The sequence below is a fragment of the Desmodus rotundus genome, chromosome 3 (genome assembly GCF_022682495.2).
Source record: "Desmodus rotundus isolate HL8 chromosome 3, HLdesRot8A.1, whole genome shotgun sequence".
Lineage (NCBI taxonomy): Eukaryota > Metazoa > Chordata > Mammalia > Chiroptera > Phyllostomidae > Desmodus > Desmodus rotundus.
In genome coordinates this window covers 172,222,561-172,236,717 of record NC_071389.1, presented here as the reverse complement: position 1 = coordinate 172,236,717, position 14,157 = coordinate 172,222,561, and the positions used below count along the sequence as shown (strand labels likewise).

Sequence of the window (14,157 nt, the reverse complement as noted above, 5' to 3'; positions counted from 1 at the left end):
ATACCCACCCCGGCTACTCATTGTCACTTTGTGCCCTTCTCAGTTATCAGATTGAATGTTTTGGTGTCACAGTGCTTGTGTGCAAGTAACCCTTATTTTAGTAACAGCCCCAAAGCTAAAGAGTAGTGGCGCTGTCAGTTCAGTGCACCTGTAAAGTGTATGTGTACATATGCACAGGAAAAAAAACTACTGTACATAGGGTTTGGTACCCTCTGGGGTTTCAGGCATCCACTGGGGGTCTTGGAACCTATGCCCCATGGATAAGGGGAAACCACTGTATTCCATCTGGTGTGGCTTGAGTTTTATCTAGCAAAGATAATGTAGTTACTTCAATAGATAAATGGCAAAGGAAGTAAAATCTCATGTTTCTTCCTAACTTGTCCTTATGCAGTAAAGTTCAAGATATATTTACAGTTTGGCCAGATTTTCATTTCCAGACATGTGGAGAACTGGTTTATTATAGTATTGAAATTTTATTAGAATACACTCTCATATTTTCATAATTTAAAAAATGAGATCATACCATGAATTTAAAACATTAAAACTACTGAGTGATTTTTCCCCACTAACAGTATTTTTATTTGTATTATTGCAATGAGAAGGACTCTTTTGTTAATATTTTTTTCTAAGAACATGAGCATAATTTTAAGAATAGAAAAACAGAATCTACTTGGTGTTCTAATGAAGGTCTGCATATATTGCTTAACCTCTGTTCCGCAGTTTGTAGGGGGAAAAATCTTAACCATGTTGAAATGATTTGTTTAAAGCATGAGACTGCTTGATTACTGAGAGTATTTTGAATTATGTAGGTTCAGTAGTATGGCTGAAAAACTTCCACTTTATGTGCATGTTTTTGAAGCATTCTATCTGTAAGCTATACTTACATTTTTATTTTACTCATTAAAATAAAGGTTGGCATAATTAGGTATTCCATAGCTGTTTTAAATGGGTTTTCTTGTTATAATCACCTCCACTTACAGAAGTGATGACTAATCACTCTCCAATTACAAGGCAAAAAAGTTGGCTAACAAAAGCTATTTTCTCTTACAACCTAGGCCAAGTTAAGCCGTCTGTGTGAACAAGATAAAGTGGTACATGCTCTGGAAGAGAAACTTCAGCAGCTCCACAAGGAGAAAGTAGGATAATTATGTTTATTGTCTACAACTGATGCTCCTTGATATGATTATTATCAGGCCACTGATAACTAAAGTAAAAAAGAATTAATTTGATGAGGCAGAACATGAAATGTAATTATTTTTATCATAATAGTACACGCTCGAGCAAGCTTTGCTGTCGGCGAGCCAGGAGATAGAAATGAACGCAGATAACCCAGCAGCCATTCAGACCGTGGTGTTGCAGAGGGACGACTTACAAAACGGACTGCTCAGTACCTGTCGAGAGCTTTCTCGAGCCACTGCCGTAAGTAGCAGATATTTTTTCCCTAGTAGGACTCACTGAAATATTATGCAGTTTCATATTTCTGTTTAATTGGGCTATCTTTAGGGCTGTTCTTTATTGTAAAAAGAAATTAATTTGTTATTAATAATATCAAAAATAAAGGGTGGTCCATATTTCTCTAATTAGCAGCCATTTTACATTTTGTTGAATAGCTATTGTACAAGACAGACTCCTGTTAATATATAATGCAAATGCAAAATTCTTAAATATGTTAAAATTTATTATGTTAGGAAAATAAATATTATTTGGATTTCAGGGCAGTTAGGATAATTTTGAGAAGGTGGTTATTAGGTTCACTTAACCGACCCTTTCAACAAAAGGCACCTGTGAAATGCTTTTAAGAAGCTGTCAACATTAAGTTTCATAGCTGCGGTGTGATCTAAGTTTAGATGATAGGTTTGAGTGAGAAATATAATTAGCAGAACCTTTTAACCCACAGTCATGTCACTTTATATAGAGTCACTTGGGATTACCAAATCTAAAAGTCTTCCTTAGAGTTCATAAGTTGTTTTATGAGTTGAAACAGTCTGCTTTAGATCCTGTGACGCAGTCATCTCAAAACATAGTAAGAGCACCTGCCCAAGCAGCCCTTTGAAAGACAAATCCTCGCAAAAGCCACCTGTCACAGAAGACTGCTGATACACCCTTGTCTGTAGCTTCAGTGAGCAATTAGGGAGCAGCTGCCTTTGCAGAAGGTCCACAGGACCTTCTTAACTAAGAGAGGTCTTTCCAAGCTGGCGAGTACCAGAATCTCAACATGGCTTCCCAATTCCAAACACTAAAATAACATTCCGAACGTAAGCTATTCCGAAAGGAATATAACATAGTTTTAAATAAATCAAAACTTAGATTTTATGATTCTTACATACCTTATATTTAATATTCCTGTTCCTGATTTTGAAATAGTTAAATTACCTCATTTAGTCTCTTACACTATGGTGTTTATAGATTTTTTTAAAGAGTTAATATCCTTTCAATTGTTATCTCCTTGAAATCAGAATCATATCTCAGTCATCTTTGTAGCTCTGGCATCCAACGTGATAGGATGTGGATTAAAAATGATGATGAATCTTGGCTGGAGTGGCCTCAGTGGATTGAAGGGTTGCCGGTTTGACTTCCAGTCAGGGCACGTGCCTGGGTTGCCAGCCAGGTCCCCAGTAGGGGGCGCTCAAGAGGCGACCACACATTGATGTTTCTCTCCCTTCCCCTCTCTCTAAAAATAAATAAAATCTTTTTTAAAAAATAAAATAAAATAAAAATGTGATGAATGAGCCCTGACTTGTGTGGCTCCATGGATTGGGTGTCATCCTACAAAGCAGAAGGTGGCCAGTTGGATTCCTGGTCGGGGCATGTGCCAGCTGCAAATGATCAATGTTTCTCACACCGATGTTTCTCTCCCTCTCTTCCTCTCTTTCCCTCTCGCTAAAAATAAAAAATTAAATCTTCTTGTAAAAATCTGACGAATGATTAAACTAAGTGACTTGCCCAGCGTTACAAAGCTAATAAATGTCAGAACACAAATCCGTACCTTCTAACCATAGTCCCGAAGACTTAGATCTACATGGATGTGAGTATCCCGTTTCCTGGTTGTTATCCGATATAATTACTTTTCTGAGTTTTTTCATTTACCTTCAGCATTGCTCAGTGATCATTACAAACCCTCAGTATGTTCTTTTAAGACATATCTTACTGATAGAATACAAACTAGGTTATTCATGCCTTTATGTAAACTTACTCATAGTTGCAGCTCAAGGCTACAAATGATGCATAACATCTGGGCATATGTTGGGTACTCAGTGGACGTTGAATAGATTTAAGTTTCAATTAACTTTTACGCGAGCAGAATCTCAAAGGAGTCCACTGATTCTCTCGCAGTTGATTCAGGGCACTGGTTCAAATCCGAGTTCTGAGGTGTAAGAGGTATAATAACACCAGAGCTATAACATCAAGGCATCCCTAGATCAAAGCTTGGCTTCAGAGAACATCCCCTCACCTGGTTGTCCATTAAGGTACCTAAAACCAGGATTAACACAAGGTAAGCATGTAAAACCATGTTCCCTTTATGTTTTATTTAATTTTTGAAACTACCTTTCCTCTCCATAAGCCCCGTCTATCCAACACACCCACGTGCTTTTAGCACATTAGTGCCTTTGTGTTCTGTCCTTGCCTCTAGTATATCTAAACCCAATTAGAGAGAATGGTTATTAAAACAGTTCTGCCTTAAAAGTTTTCAGTGTGTAACTGTCTCAGTGTGGGTTCTGTTCTGCAAGCAGAGCCTGAGATGAAGAACTGGGTTCAGAAAGCATTTGGGGGAGATGATTTCAGGAACAGAAGCACAGGAGTGTGGAGAGTGAGGCAGGGCAAGGGAAAAGCTTATAAAGGTTTTACTGCTGAGTTGGTTACCATTGTGGGCAACAGGACTTTTGATTCCACTGAGGACTGTGTGAGAAAATGTGCAGAATGTTTCAGAATTTCTCAGTGAGAGGCTTGCCAAGGTGACATAACTAACGAGGGGAAGAGTCAACACCTAAGTCAAGGACTTAATTCTAGGGCTTCTATACTTTCTGCTCTACTTCACTGTGCAGGCCCGTGTACTTTCTGGAACTTGAAATTTTCTTAATCAAAAGTCTGAAATTGGAATTTCAGACATCAGAAAGCGAATATAAAGGCCCCCAGTCATCCTGAGTCATGTGAGGTCTTAAGCATTTTTTTCACTGTAAAATGATACAATATATGAAATGATAATAATAATCCTGAATATTTATGGAGCAGTTATTAGGTACCAGGTTCCATTATAAGCGCTATACATGCACTTAATCCACATAATACCCCTTCGGTGTGGGTGCTATTACTAGTGGTTACAAATGAAAAACTGAGGCACCGACTGCCCAGGGTTACGTAGTAAGTGTTGTGTACAGACTTCCATTAAACTTACTTGTACTCTGAACTGCGTGCTTCGATGGATAGGAGGACTGTGAGTAAATGGAGATTTGGGGCTACAGTGGGTAAACTAGGTTTAGAATTGAAACTTAAAGGGCACAGAAGCAGGGTACATGAACCACCATGGGGAGAAGCTTACACTACGTGACTTTATGCAGTCATTCTCAGTGGAATAAAGAGCGCTGAGAATCGTGGTTACAGCAAGGTGTGATTCCGTATAGTGGACCTGTCGACATCCATGAAATGTCATGGAACGTCCTTGGAAAGATTTTAAGACAGATTTTAAATTTTCTGGTTATTTCGTAATTACAAAACAACATGCCCAAAAAAGAGACAGTCAGATGTGATACACGCCTCCTGACGTGCTGCACTAGAACCTACCTGGCAACACTTCCAGTGTGTTTTTGCCCAAAATCAAATACGAGTCCCAGGAAGCCGCCTCATATAACTGCAAATTTATAGGAAATAAAGGAAACAGAAGAGCATGCTAAGTAATACCATAGGAATTCAATTAACAAAATCTAGAATATGAAAAATTCTACAGAAAAGGGGGTCCATTTTCTCCAACAAATAAGTAGCAAGGGAATGGAGGGGGTGGAGGGGGTTGTAATTAAAAATACTTTCAAAGAGTTACATATTAATGATTTTAAATTAAGAATTTTTCTGTTTTTCTCTCATTTTGGTTTCTTTTATTTAGAAATACATAGTGAAGTATTTATAGATAAAATGATAGTTTTGTAATCCCACAGGGATAGAATATAGGAGTTACAGGTGGAATCAGATTGGCCATGTATCGATAAATGTTGAATTCAGTTCTGTGGCTAGTGGGCACTCATTTTGTGTGTATTTGGAAATTTCCATCATGTGTGTCTGAGAAGAATTAAAAGATAATCCACAAAAACATTAACAAGTATGTAGCACAGTAATGTCCTTTTTTTAGTCTTCTCCTATGTTCTAACTTTTCTACTTTCATAATTATAAAAGTTCATTATATCTAAAATTGTACAGTAAGAAGTAACCACTTCCTTTGAGATAGAATATAGTTTTGTTTCAAAGAGAAAATTCAAGGGAAAACTAAAGATATGCATTAAAGATTATAAAGAGCCAAAAAGTAGACGTACTATAATTATTACCATAAGCTAGAAATTTAAAACATAGGTAGCTCTGTAACTATGGCTGATTTAGTCGATCCTCACTTTTTGGTCCCTCTTAAACATCTTTTTAGGTTTAAAAGACACCAGCATAGTCATTGTTAGTATAGTAACCTATGTCATGTTGTAAATAGTGATTTTTACTTGAGATGCAGTTATGTTATAAGGCAAGTATAAAGTCATTCAAGAGAAGTGCTCTTTTTTAAAAAGAATTGCTGAAATAACTAAGCACTTTTTAAAAATCTGTGCCAAGAAATTTTTACATCCTGAAGGTAAAAATGAAATCAGATTAACTTTATTTTAATTGATCTCAAAAATCAGTTGTTTCTAATACCCACTTAACAGAATTGTTATGGTTAGGTGGTAGTGATTTCAATTTTCAAAAGATTTAATGATTTTTTTTTTTTGCCAACCTTTAAGAATATAATGCTAAGTTTAAATACTGCAATGCTTTAATTTTCTAAGAGTTAGTAGTGGACATTAATCTGTAATATTTAAAATTGAAAAGTTTCTTGTAGGTTGCCTTAAGAAACTAATAAATATTCTTACTACATGTATACTATTGCCCTCTATCCATTTTGAAACTGAAAATCTGTCAATTAACATTTCTTAGGTTAAAACTCAGAAGCACTAAATAAAAGGCAAACCCAAAGTAAACCAGTCTCTATTAGCTCTAAGCATAATGTGGTTATAATTATTTACTTATTTAAGCATATTTTGTAACCATTTTCCCTAAGTGGATTATAGTATAAATAGTCAGTGTTTCTGAACAAGAAAAGGAAAATCCTTATTTCATAAAAAACCTGGAAATGAATTATTATTCCTAATACTTTCTTAATGAAGATCACAGTATGCCTCTGTTATAGCTCTCTAGTTAGATTTTTAAATCCTTTTCTTTTTTTTTTTGGTAGTCTGAGATGTCATTATATCTGAATGATGCAGACCTATTTGAAGGTTTTTTTCCCCTACAGTGGCCAAGTCTTAGTACAGATTATAAGGAGGTAACCACTGTAAAATTTACTTGTTCCATGCCCTAAATTTAGGCCAAGTTTTTTAAGTCTTCTGCCGTATGTGTAGCAGTCCCACACATGCACACGTATTTTTTTCACCTTTGTTAGAGTATGGCGTATTCTCAGACAAGTACACCAGTAAGTGTACAGATAGGGCTCACATCCCTATCAAGACACTGGATTTTTCTAGCAGGCCAGAAGCTTCCCTCCTGGTGATTGCCTCCTCCCAAGAGCACCACTGCCTGCCTTTCAAACGGTGTATCAGCTTTGCCTGTTTTTGTATCTTAATGAAGTGTGCTCATATAGTATATACTCTTTGGCTTTCTTGAGTTTCATCACAGGGTTGCAGAATACAAGAGTTCATTCTCTGAATGGTATGGCATAAAACTCCACATTTTTATTGCAAGCCCTGTTTCCTGACTTGTGCATATGATTTTAAGATAATCGTGTATTTAAAAGTCATTAACCCTTTTAATTTCCTTGGTATATCTATATGTTGTCTTGAGAAGAAAGCAGTAAGGTCATATGTAAAAATTTTAACGTTGTCCTTGTAGAACCCATTAAACTCTTACCTGAAGTCCTCAGCCAGGTGTCAGGAGACCGCTGCTATGCCAGCGCCTCCCTTTCCGTGCCGTCCCGTTGACTTGTGTTCTGCCCGCCCAGAGTGCTGTTTGAGGCGTGGAGAGGTAAAGGCAGATGGGAGGCCCAGCAGGATTGTGAGACTCAGGCCAAATCACGGTATCCGTGGCAGGACTTTTCAGGTTAGGCAAATTGAAAGTATATTATGTTTCTTCACGCCTAAAATATTGGTAAAGTAATCTTTAGCTTTCAACCTCTATTTCTCATATGTTCCTGTAAGAAAGACAAGGATTCCCACCATCCTAAAATTCTTCTACTTAGATGCCTCTCCAGTGCCTTTGGGCCCACCCCAGACTCGGGCCTTTCTACAAGAGTGGCTGGGTGTCAGCTGGGCAATACCGTCTTCCGTAATCACTAGGCTGTAATCACTGGGCTGCTGTTGGATCGATTATCCTCACTTTCCCTCCTGCCCACAGCCTTCAAAGGCCCACTATTTACACTTGTATTTTTTGTGATGTGTACAAATTAGAAGATGGCTAGAAGCTGTTTATATCAACAGAGTTAATATCCTTGTTTATTCAGGTAAAAAGTTGGCTGAAACCAAGTAATAAGTCTAATATTTATTCAATATAGATGAGATAAAAATCTGTAGTTGTTGACTTCTTTCCGCTCATCGCCCCCGCCTCCGCCAGCTTCCTGTAATCCTGCCAGCATGTCTCAGGCTGAGTTTGACAAAGCTGCTGAGGAGGTTTAGCACCTCAAGACCAAGCCAGCAGACGAGGAGATGCTGTTCATCTGCAGCCACTGCAAACAAGCACCTGGGGGTGACATAAATACAGAACGGCCTGGGATGTGGGACCTCAAAGGCAAGGCCAAGTGGGATGCCTGGAATGAGCTGAGAGGGACTTCCAAGGAAGACGCTATCAAAGCTTACTTTGACAAAGTAGAGAAGCCGAAGAAGTGTGGGATTTAGGGACTGGGTGTGGCCGCCAGCCCTGCATTCCGTCTAAACTGCTGGTCCTCCTTTGTTTGTCTAATGCTCCCTGGAGTAAAAGAGCGAATCAGCCCTCTCCTTGAGGCTCCAGGCCAGGCTCTAACACACTAAGGAGGCTGAAATGCTTACTGACCTTGCTGAGTAGTTTTTGTCTCTAGGTCAATTAAAGCTGCATTTATTATTTTTTAAAAAATATGTAGTTCTTTATCATTTCGCTTTTTTAAATTTAACTCGTGAAATCTGTTTAATAGGCTTCTTAAGCTAGCTACATAATATAGAGATGATAAAAAAAAAACTCTCTGATGGTTTATGTCTGCTTTTCTAAAAAAAATAATTCATTGTAAAACATGCTTCAAGGGAATCTTCAATTCACAAAGCAATTATTACAAATGACCCAAATTAAGACTTGAAATTTTTTTAAATATGTCCCTTGTATAATTTTTCATTGCCTACATTTTTAAAAGTGACTTTAAGCTAGTTGCAGAACACGCAAAATAAAATAACTTAAAAAGAGATACTCTAGGACCTTGAAGTATCGCTGTTTGTTTGTTGTTTGTTTGTTTGTTTTTTAACTAAGATAATTTTAAGTAGCCTTCCTTCCATACTCAACACCCTCTTTCCTGTGCCCAGACTTTTGCTGCTATTTAACGGACATTGCCCGGGAAAGTTTTATTCAGAGCAGTTCAAGGCAAGAACTCCCTGGTCATGGGAGAGGTTCTTAGACAGGAGTTGCTGATGGACTTTACAACTGCATCCAGGAAGTACTTGTTGGTTATATTCCGTGTGCCAACACTACAGTAGATAACTGGTAGTAAGATAGTAATCAGATATTGTCCCTGTGCTTAGTTTATCAGTTTGTTGACCTCAGGTCACTCTGAAATGCCTGAAGAGTAACTACAACCCATAAAAGAGTACAGGCACTCCCACAGAGTAGCGTTCCTGAACCAGAGTGAAGTGATGGTGTGGTTTGCGCACTAGTAGAATCATTCCAGAGTCAACAGATAACAAGTAGTTAGAGACCACATGTGGGGGTGATGGTTTTCCCAGAGGAGAAAAGTATAGGTGGGTGGTGTGTTTATGGAATCTCTATGGATTCGCTGACTTGTTTAGTTAGCTGAATTAGGTTTATTACATTACTGTAAATTATTCATTACTGTGAAGTCAAGTCACATCAGGCTTCTGGTGTTGTTGAAAACCTAACATACTAAAATACAGCCTATTTAGGATTTTTTTTTCATGGAAAAATTTTAATCAAGTCATATAAGGAAGTGCTTTAAACAATAAAGAAAAATGAGTTACAACTTTTTCTTCTTTTTTTACCCAGCATAAACTATATAATAATTGCAATGATAACCACATAAAAGCACATTTTCTCCATTAGAATAATTAAAACTCCTTGATTTTAGGAACTGGAACGAGCATGGAGAGAATATGATAAGTTAGAATACGATGTAACTGTCACCAGGAACCAGATGCAGGAGCAGCTAGATCGCCTTGGAGAAGTTCAGGTATGAAAGTGTCATGTTCTTACATTTTAACTGGTACTGATACCACCCACCCTGTTAGATTCATTTATACCTATAACGGTTTTTACAATATTGGCTACCTAAGACCTGGGTTTGAAAACTTTCAATGATAGGAATTGTTCTATGTCACAAGATTTCCCATCTTTCATGGTTTAAAAGTTCTTTATTCCAGGTACATGGTGTGAACCCTGAAGTGTTCTGTGCTTCTAGCTTCTAGACATACCAAGTATGTCACTTGGTACTGAGGTGTTGAATTATAAATGAATTTATCAAATAATGCATATTTTGTCTTTTTATATAAAATTTATTGAAATTTATTCCATATTAAAATGCTGCTTTTTTAACAAACCTATATGTAGTCTATTATCTTGACTAATATATTATTAGGATAGGGGAAGATACAGCACGATTGGAATACAGAATCCAGTTTCATAAACAGGCAGATCTGGGTCAAGTTCTAGGTGTTAGTTTTCTTATCAATAAAACGGAAGTAAGTTTCTTCTTGTTTATGGTCTGTGTTTTCTTGACAGACTGAATCAGCAGGAATTCAACGTGCACAGATTCAGAAAGAACTTTGGAGAATCCAGGACGTCATGGAAGGCCTGAGTAAGCACAAACAGCAAAGAGGCACTACGGAAACGGGTAGGTTAGCTCTTCTGTACTGTGTCTGCAGCGTTGTCCACGGTTTATATCTGAATGGGAGGACATAGGGAACGGGGTTACTTTTGTTATTTTCAACGATTTTCAACATCTGAAAACAGGCACTTTTTTTTGTGGTCAGTATACAACTTTCTCAAGTAAAAGCAACCTCGGCCACTCAAAAATAAATCATGGTTTTGTGGTATTGTAATTATAAAAACACAAACATTGATTTTATGAGTTTTTCCCCCCACAACAAAAAATGGAATCATGCTATACCGATTTTCAACCACTTGCTTTTTTCTCCTTAACTGCAGTACAATAATTGCTGTGAAAGAGTTCTTTGTGTAAAAACATGGTTTTAGGTGTGGGGGTTGGTTGGTTGGTTGGTTTTTTCCCTGTCATCAGCGTGCTATAATGACCGTTATTGTATCTGTAAATACAAACACATAACGTTGTACTTAAGAATTTCAAGTGGGAAGTGAGCACGTTTTCCACTTTGATAGGTATGCCAAACTGCTCTCCCAAAAGATTATATCAAAATGTACTTAGACCAATAAATGCTTGAGAAAACCCATTTCCCTATACTCTCGTTTAAATTAGTTGTTTTAATTTGTATTTTTTTTAGTGTAATTCATCTCAAATTCTGAAGGCTTAATTTGAATTAAGTGAAATGAGCCCTGACTGGTGTAGTTCACTGGGTTAGGCGGCGTCCTGTGAACCAAAAGGTCTCCTGCTTGATTCCCAGTCGGGGAACATGCCTGGCTTGCAGGCCAGGTCCCGGGTTGCGGGCATGCAGGAGGCAGCCAATCAGTGTTTCTCTCTCTTGCACATCAATGTTTCTCTCCCTCTCTTCTTCCCTCCTTCCCTTCCCCCTAAAAATAAATAAATAAAATCCTTTAAAAAATAGAATCTGTAAAATAAGTGAAATCAAATTACTCTTTTTTTCTGTAATTTCAAAAGATATGTTTAGTGTAAGTTGTGTTTTACAATTTTTTAACAGGTATGGCGGTATCAAGGGCTTTCTCGACAGTTAAGTACAAAAATGAGGTAAGTTTGGATTGTTTGTCTATAAATTATTTTAAGTATTTAAAACATGAATTAGAATTGTCTTCTACTCATAAAAGTGTTTTATAAATATATTCAAATTATTGTTTTCGTCTTGAAATTTCACTGGTTCAGTAATTTGGTACTTCTAACAAATGTGATTTTTCTTCCCTTAATGTAAAAATTTTAATCACTATTATTCATCTGTGTTAGAACTTTAACATTGTCATACTTTTTCTGATATAAGTAATTTGAATATTTACATTGTTCTACTTGGTAAAATGTGTAGGATGATTGATAGATAAGTTGGCTGTGTATCATGCATACCATAAAGGAATTTCAACTGCAAAGAGATACTGTCAACCTAATTGAAAGCATCTTTGGTCTTGAATTATGTATAAAAGCCAATCAAAAGGAAGTGTTTATCTTTTTTCCCTTAAAAATTGCCCAAAAAATTAGGCAGTAAGATTTTCAAATTAACTTTTTTCTTCTCTTTTTAAAATGAAATACAGTAGTTCCATATATCCGTTTAGATGTTGAGCTTAAAGCTAACCTCTGTGTTACCAAGAAAAGATTCAAGCATATTTTAAACCATATTGGCTATCATAAGTATTTTGGGTTTTACTTTGCAATATGAGACTTGGCTTGGCAGTGTCCCTTTAATTATCTTAAAGCTAATTTAAGTTAACTTACCATTGCAAAAAATTTAGATACACTTAATTCAATATGCTTATCTAAATAAGGTGACTATTCTACAATCTTTAGGAAGAGGAAGTAGTCCCACCTCGTCCTCCACTTCCTCGGTCCTATGACTTTACAGAGCAGCCTCCCATAATCCCCCCTCTGCCCAGTGATAGCAGCTCCTTGCTCTGTTATAGCAGGGGCCCAGTCCATCTGCCTGAAGAAAAGAAGATTCATCAAGTTCAAGGATATACAAGAAATGGATCTCACTGTGTAAGTGGCTACAATAGCCACAGAACAATCAATTATACATGCCCTGTCATTTTTTAAAGTGAATTTATTTTCCATTCAGACTTGTTTTTATTATAACACCAGTTTTAACCAGTGATTTTTTTGTTTGTTTATAATGTCATTTTTTTGTTTGTGTTTCCTGTTTTGGTTGTATCATTCTCACTTTTTAATATTTTCACAATTTTAAAATCTTTCATGATTTCTTATTTGTCATAAATATTTTTCTAAAATGATTATTTTGCATTTGTCTAAGGAGTCATAATTTAAATATACCATTTTGGGACAACAGAGACAAGTGAAATCTTTAAATCAGAAAGAAGCAAGAAAGAAAAAGATGACTAGGAATGATCAAAGGGTTGGGATGAGCATAGTCCAGTCTAAGAAAACTGTTAGAGGGTGGACATGGCCAAGGAGAGACGTTACCATGGAAGCTGGGAATAACAGGTTTGGGGTTAAACAAATCAGTGTAAACCGTAATAAGCAAGGAAAAGAGAATAGGGCTAATTGAGTGAATATGATGTAATTGTTTTTAGACCTCAGTTATACTATGATAAAAATGTTCTAATGATGTTATCCCTAAGAGGAATATTCTTAATTTTAAAACCAAAACATTTACCTGTTAAAAATATCTCATCTGTTTTTTTTCTACCTTAGTTATAACACCTATTAATCACTTGTGTTATACCCAGAATAGCTAGCTGAGGTTTTAACTTTTAGAGTTTGATATGAGTCTTTAGAGGTAAACATTTTAAAAGAAGCTTTTAGCAAATTGTTTGTAATTACATACCTTCATTTCAAGGGTCCAGATTATAGACTCTACAAGAGTGAGCCAGAGTTAACAACGGTGGCAGAAGTTGATGAATCTAATGGAGAAGAAAAATCAGAACCCGTTTCAGAAATGGAAACTTCCGTTAAAGGTCAGCATTTGGGATATGTTTTATCGCCCATGTTTTTCAAACATTTTAGCAATGAATTCGGTTTTCATGTTGACCCAGTAGTTGTGCAAGTCCACAACCCCTTATCTGAAAACTGTGGAATCTGGTAAGTTTTTGAATTCAGAAGTTTTCACGTATCAGAAAAGTAACATGATGCACAAAGCATGTATTACATGTCATCGCAGCCAGGCAAGAGGCAGTACCCCTATTAACACATTGGTGCTTCTGGGATATTTATCCCAAGTGGAGTAAAGGCTAAAAAGTTTCATGTCAGTTAGGGTTGGGTTTTACTGAGGAATAAGTCCATGACAAATTTTTTAAAGGCCTTTCTTTTTCTATTTAAAAATTATACATAAAAGATTAAAGGCGGAAACAAATTTTCAAACAATTTATATAAAATGAGAATAAATTTATCCATGAAATAGTACCTTTACTGTGTGTACTCTGATTTTTTTTAAGTGCTGGTCATTTTCAGTGTTGTAAAGAAAAAGGGTTGGGGGAGGAGGGTATTCAGGGTTAAAAACTTAGAGGAGACCAGTTACAAAGCAATGTGTGAACCTTGACTGCATTATGATTTGAAGGGAAAGTCTCTAAAGACATTCTTGAGGCAATTGCAGATATTTAAATACGTTCTTGATATTTTCTAATAATAAGCAATACTATGTGGTCATGTTATGAGAATTAGGAAACACTTAGGAGAATAATTGTAACTTACTCTAGTTGAAAACTAATTGGATTCCATCAAAATTGAAAACCTCTGCCCATCAGGCTGGTAGAAAATATTAGCAATACATGTACCTGACAGAAGCCCTGTATCCAGAATTTTTTTTAAAACTCTTATGAGTCAGTAATAAACACAGACAAGCCAATCAAAAGTAGGCAAAACACTGCATGTTCAAAAAGATT

The 14,157-nt window shown here is 36.5% G+C and overlaps 1 protein-coding gene and 1 pseudogene across 5 annotated transcripts in view; both read left to right on the top strand.

Annotated features, from left to right (window-relative positions):
• The window catches only part of PLEKHA5 (pleckstrin homology domain containing A5), a 200,433-nt gene that overhangs the window by 170,265 nt on the left and 16,011 nt on the right, over window positions 1-14,157 (top strand). For 4 of the 5 annotated variants that reach the window (XR_006653308.3, XM_045184053.3, XM_045184049.3 and 1 more), the window contains 7 exons: window positions 1,056-1,136; window positions 1,270-1,419; window positions 9,539-9,640; window positions 10,189-10,300; window positions 11,301-11,347; window positions 12,110-12,298; window positions 13,116-13,233. Coding sequence is in view for 4 of the 5 variants with exons in the window: in XM_045184053.3 (XP_045039988.2) it covers window positions 1,056-1,136; window positions 1,270-1,419; window positions 9,539-9,640; window positions 10,189-10,300; window positions 11,301-11,347; window positions 12,110-12,298; window positions 13,116-13,233 (799 nt within the window). In the remaining variant the exon portion in view is untranslated. The remainder of the gene's footprint in view (window positions 1-1,055; window positions 1,137-1,269; window positions 1,420-9,538; window positions 9,641-10,188; window positions 10,301-11,300; window positions 11,348-12,109; window positions 12,299-13,115; window positions 13,234-14,157) is intronic. The other variant, XM_045184050.3, reaches the window with a different exon arrangement.
• LOC123478172 (acyl-CoA-binding protein pseudogene) lies at window positions 6,981-8,589 on the top strand (annotated as a pseudogene).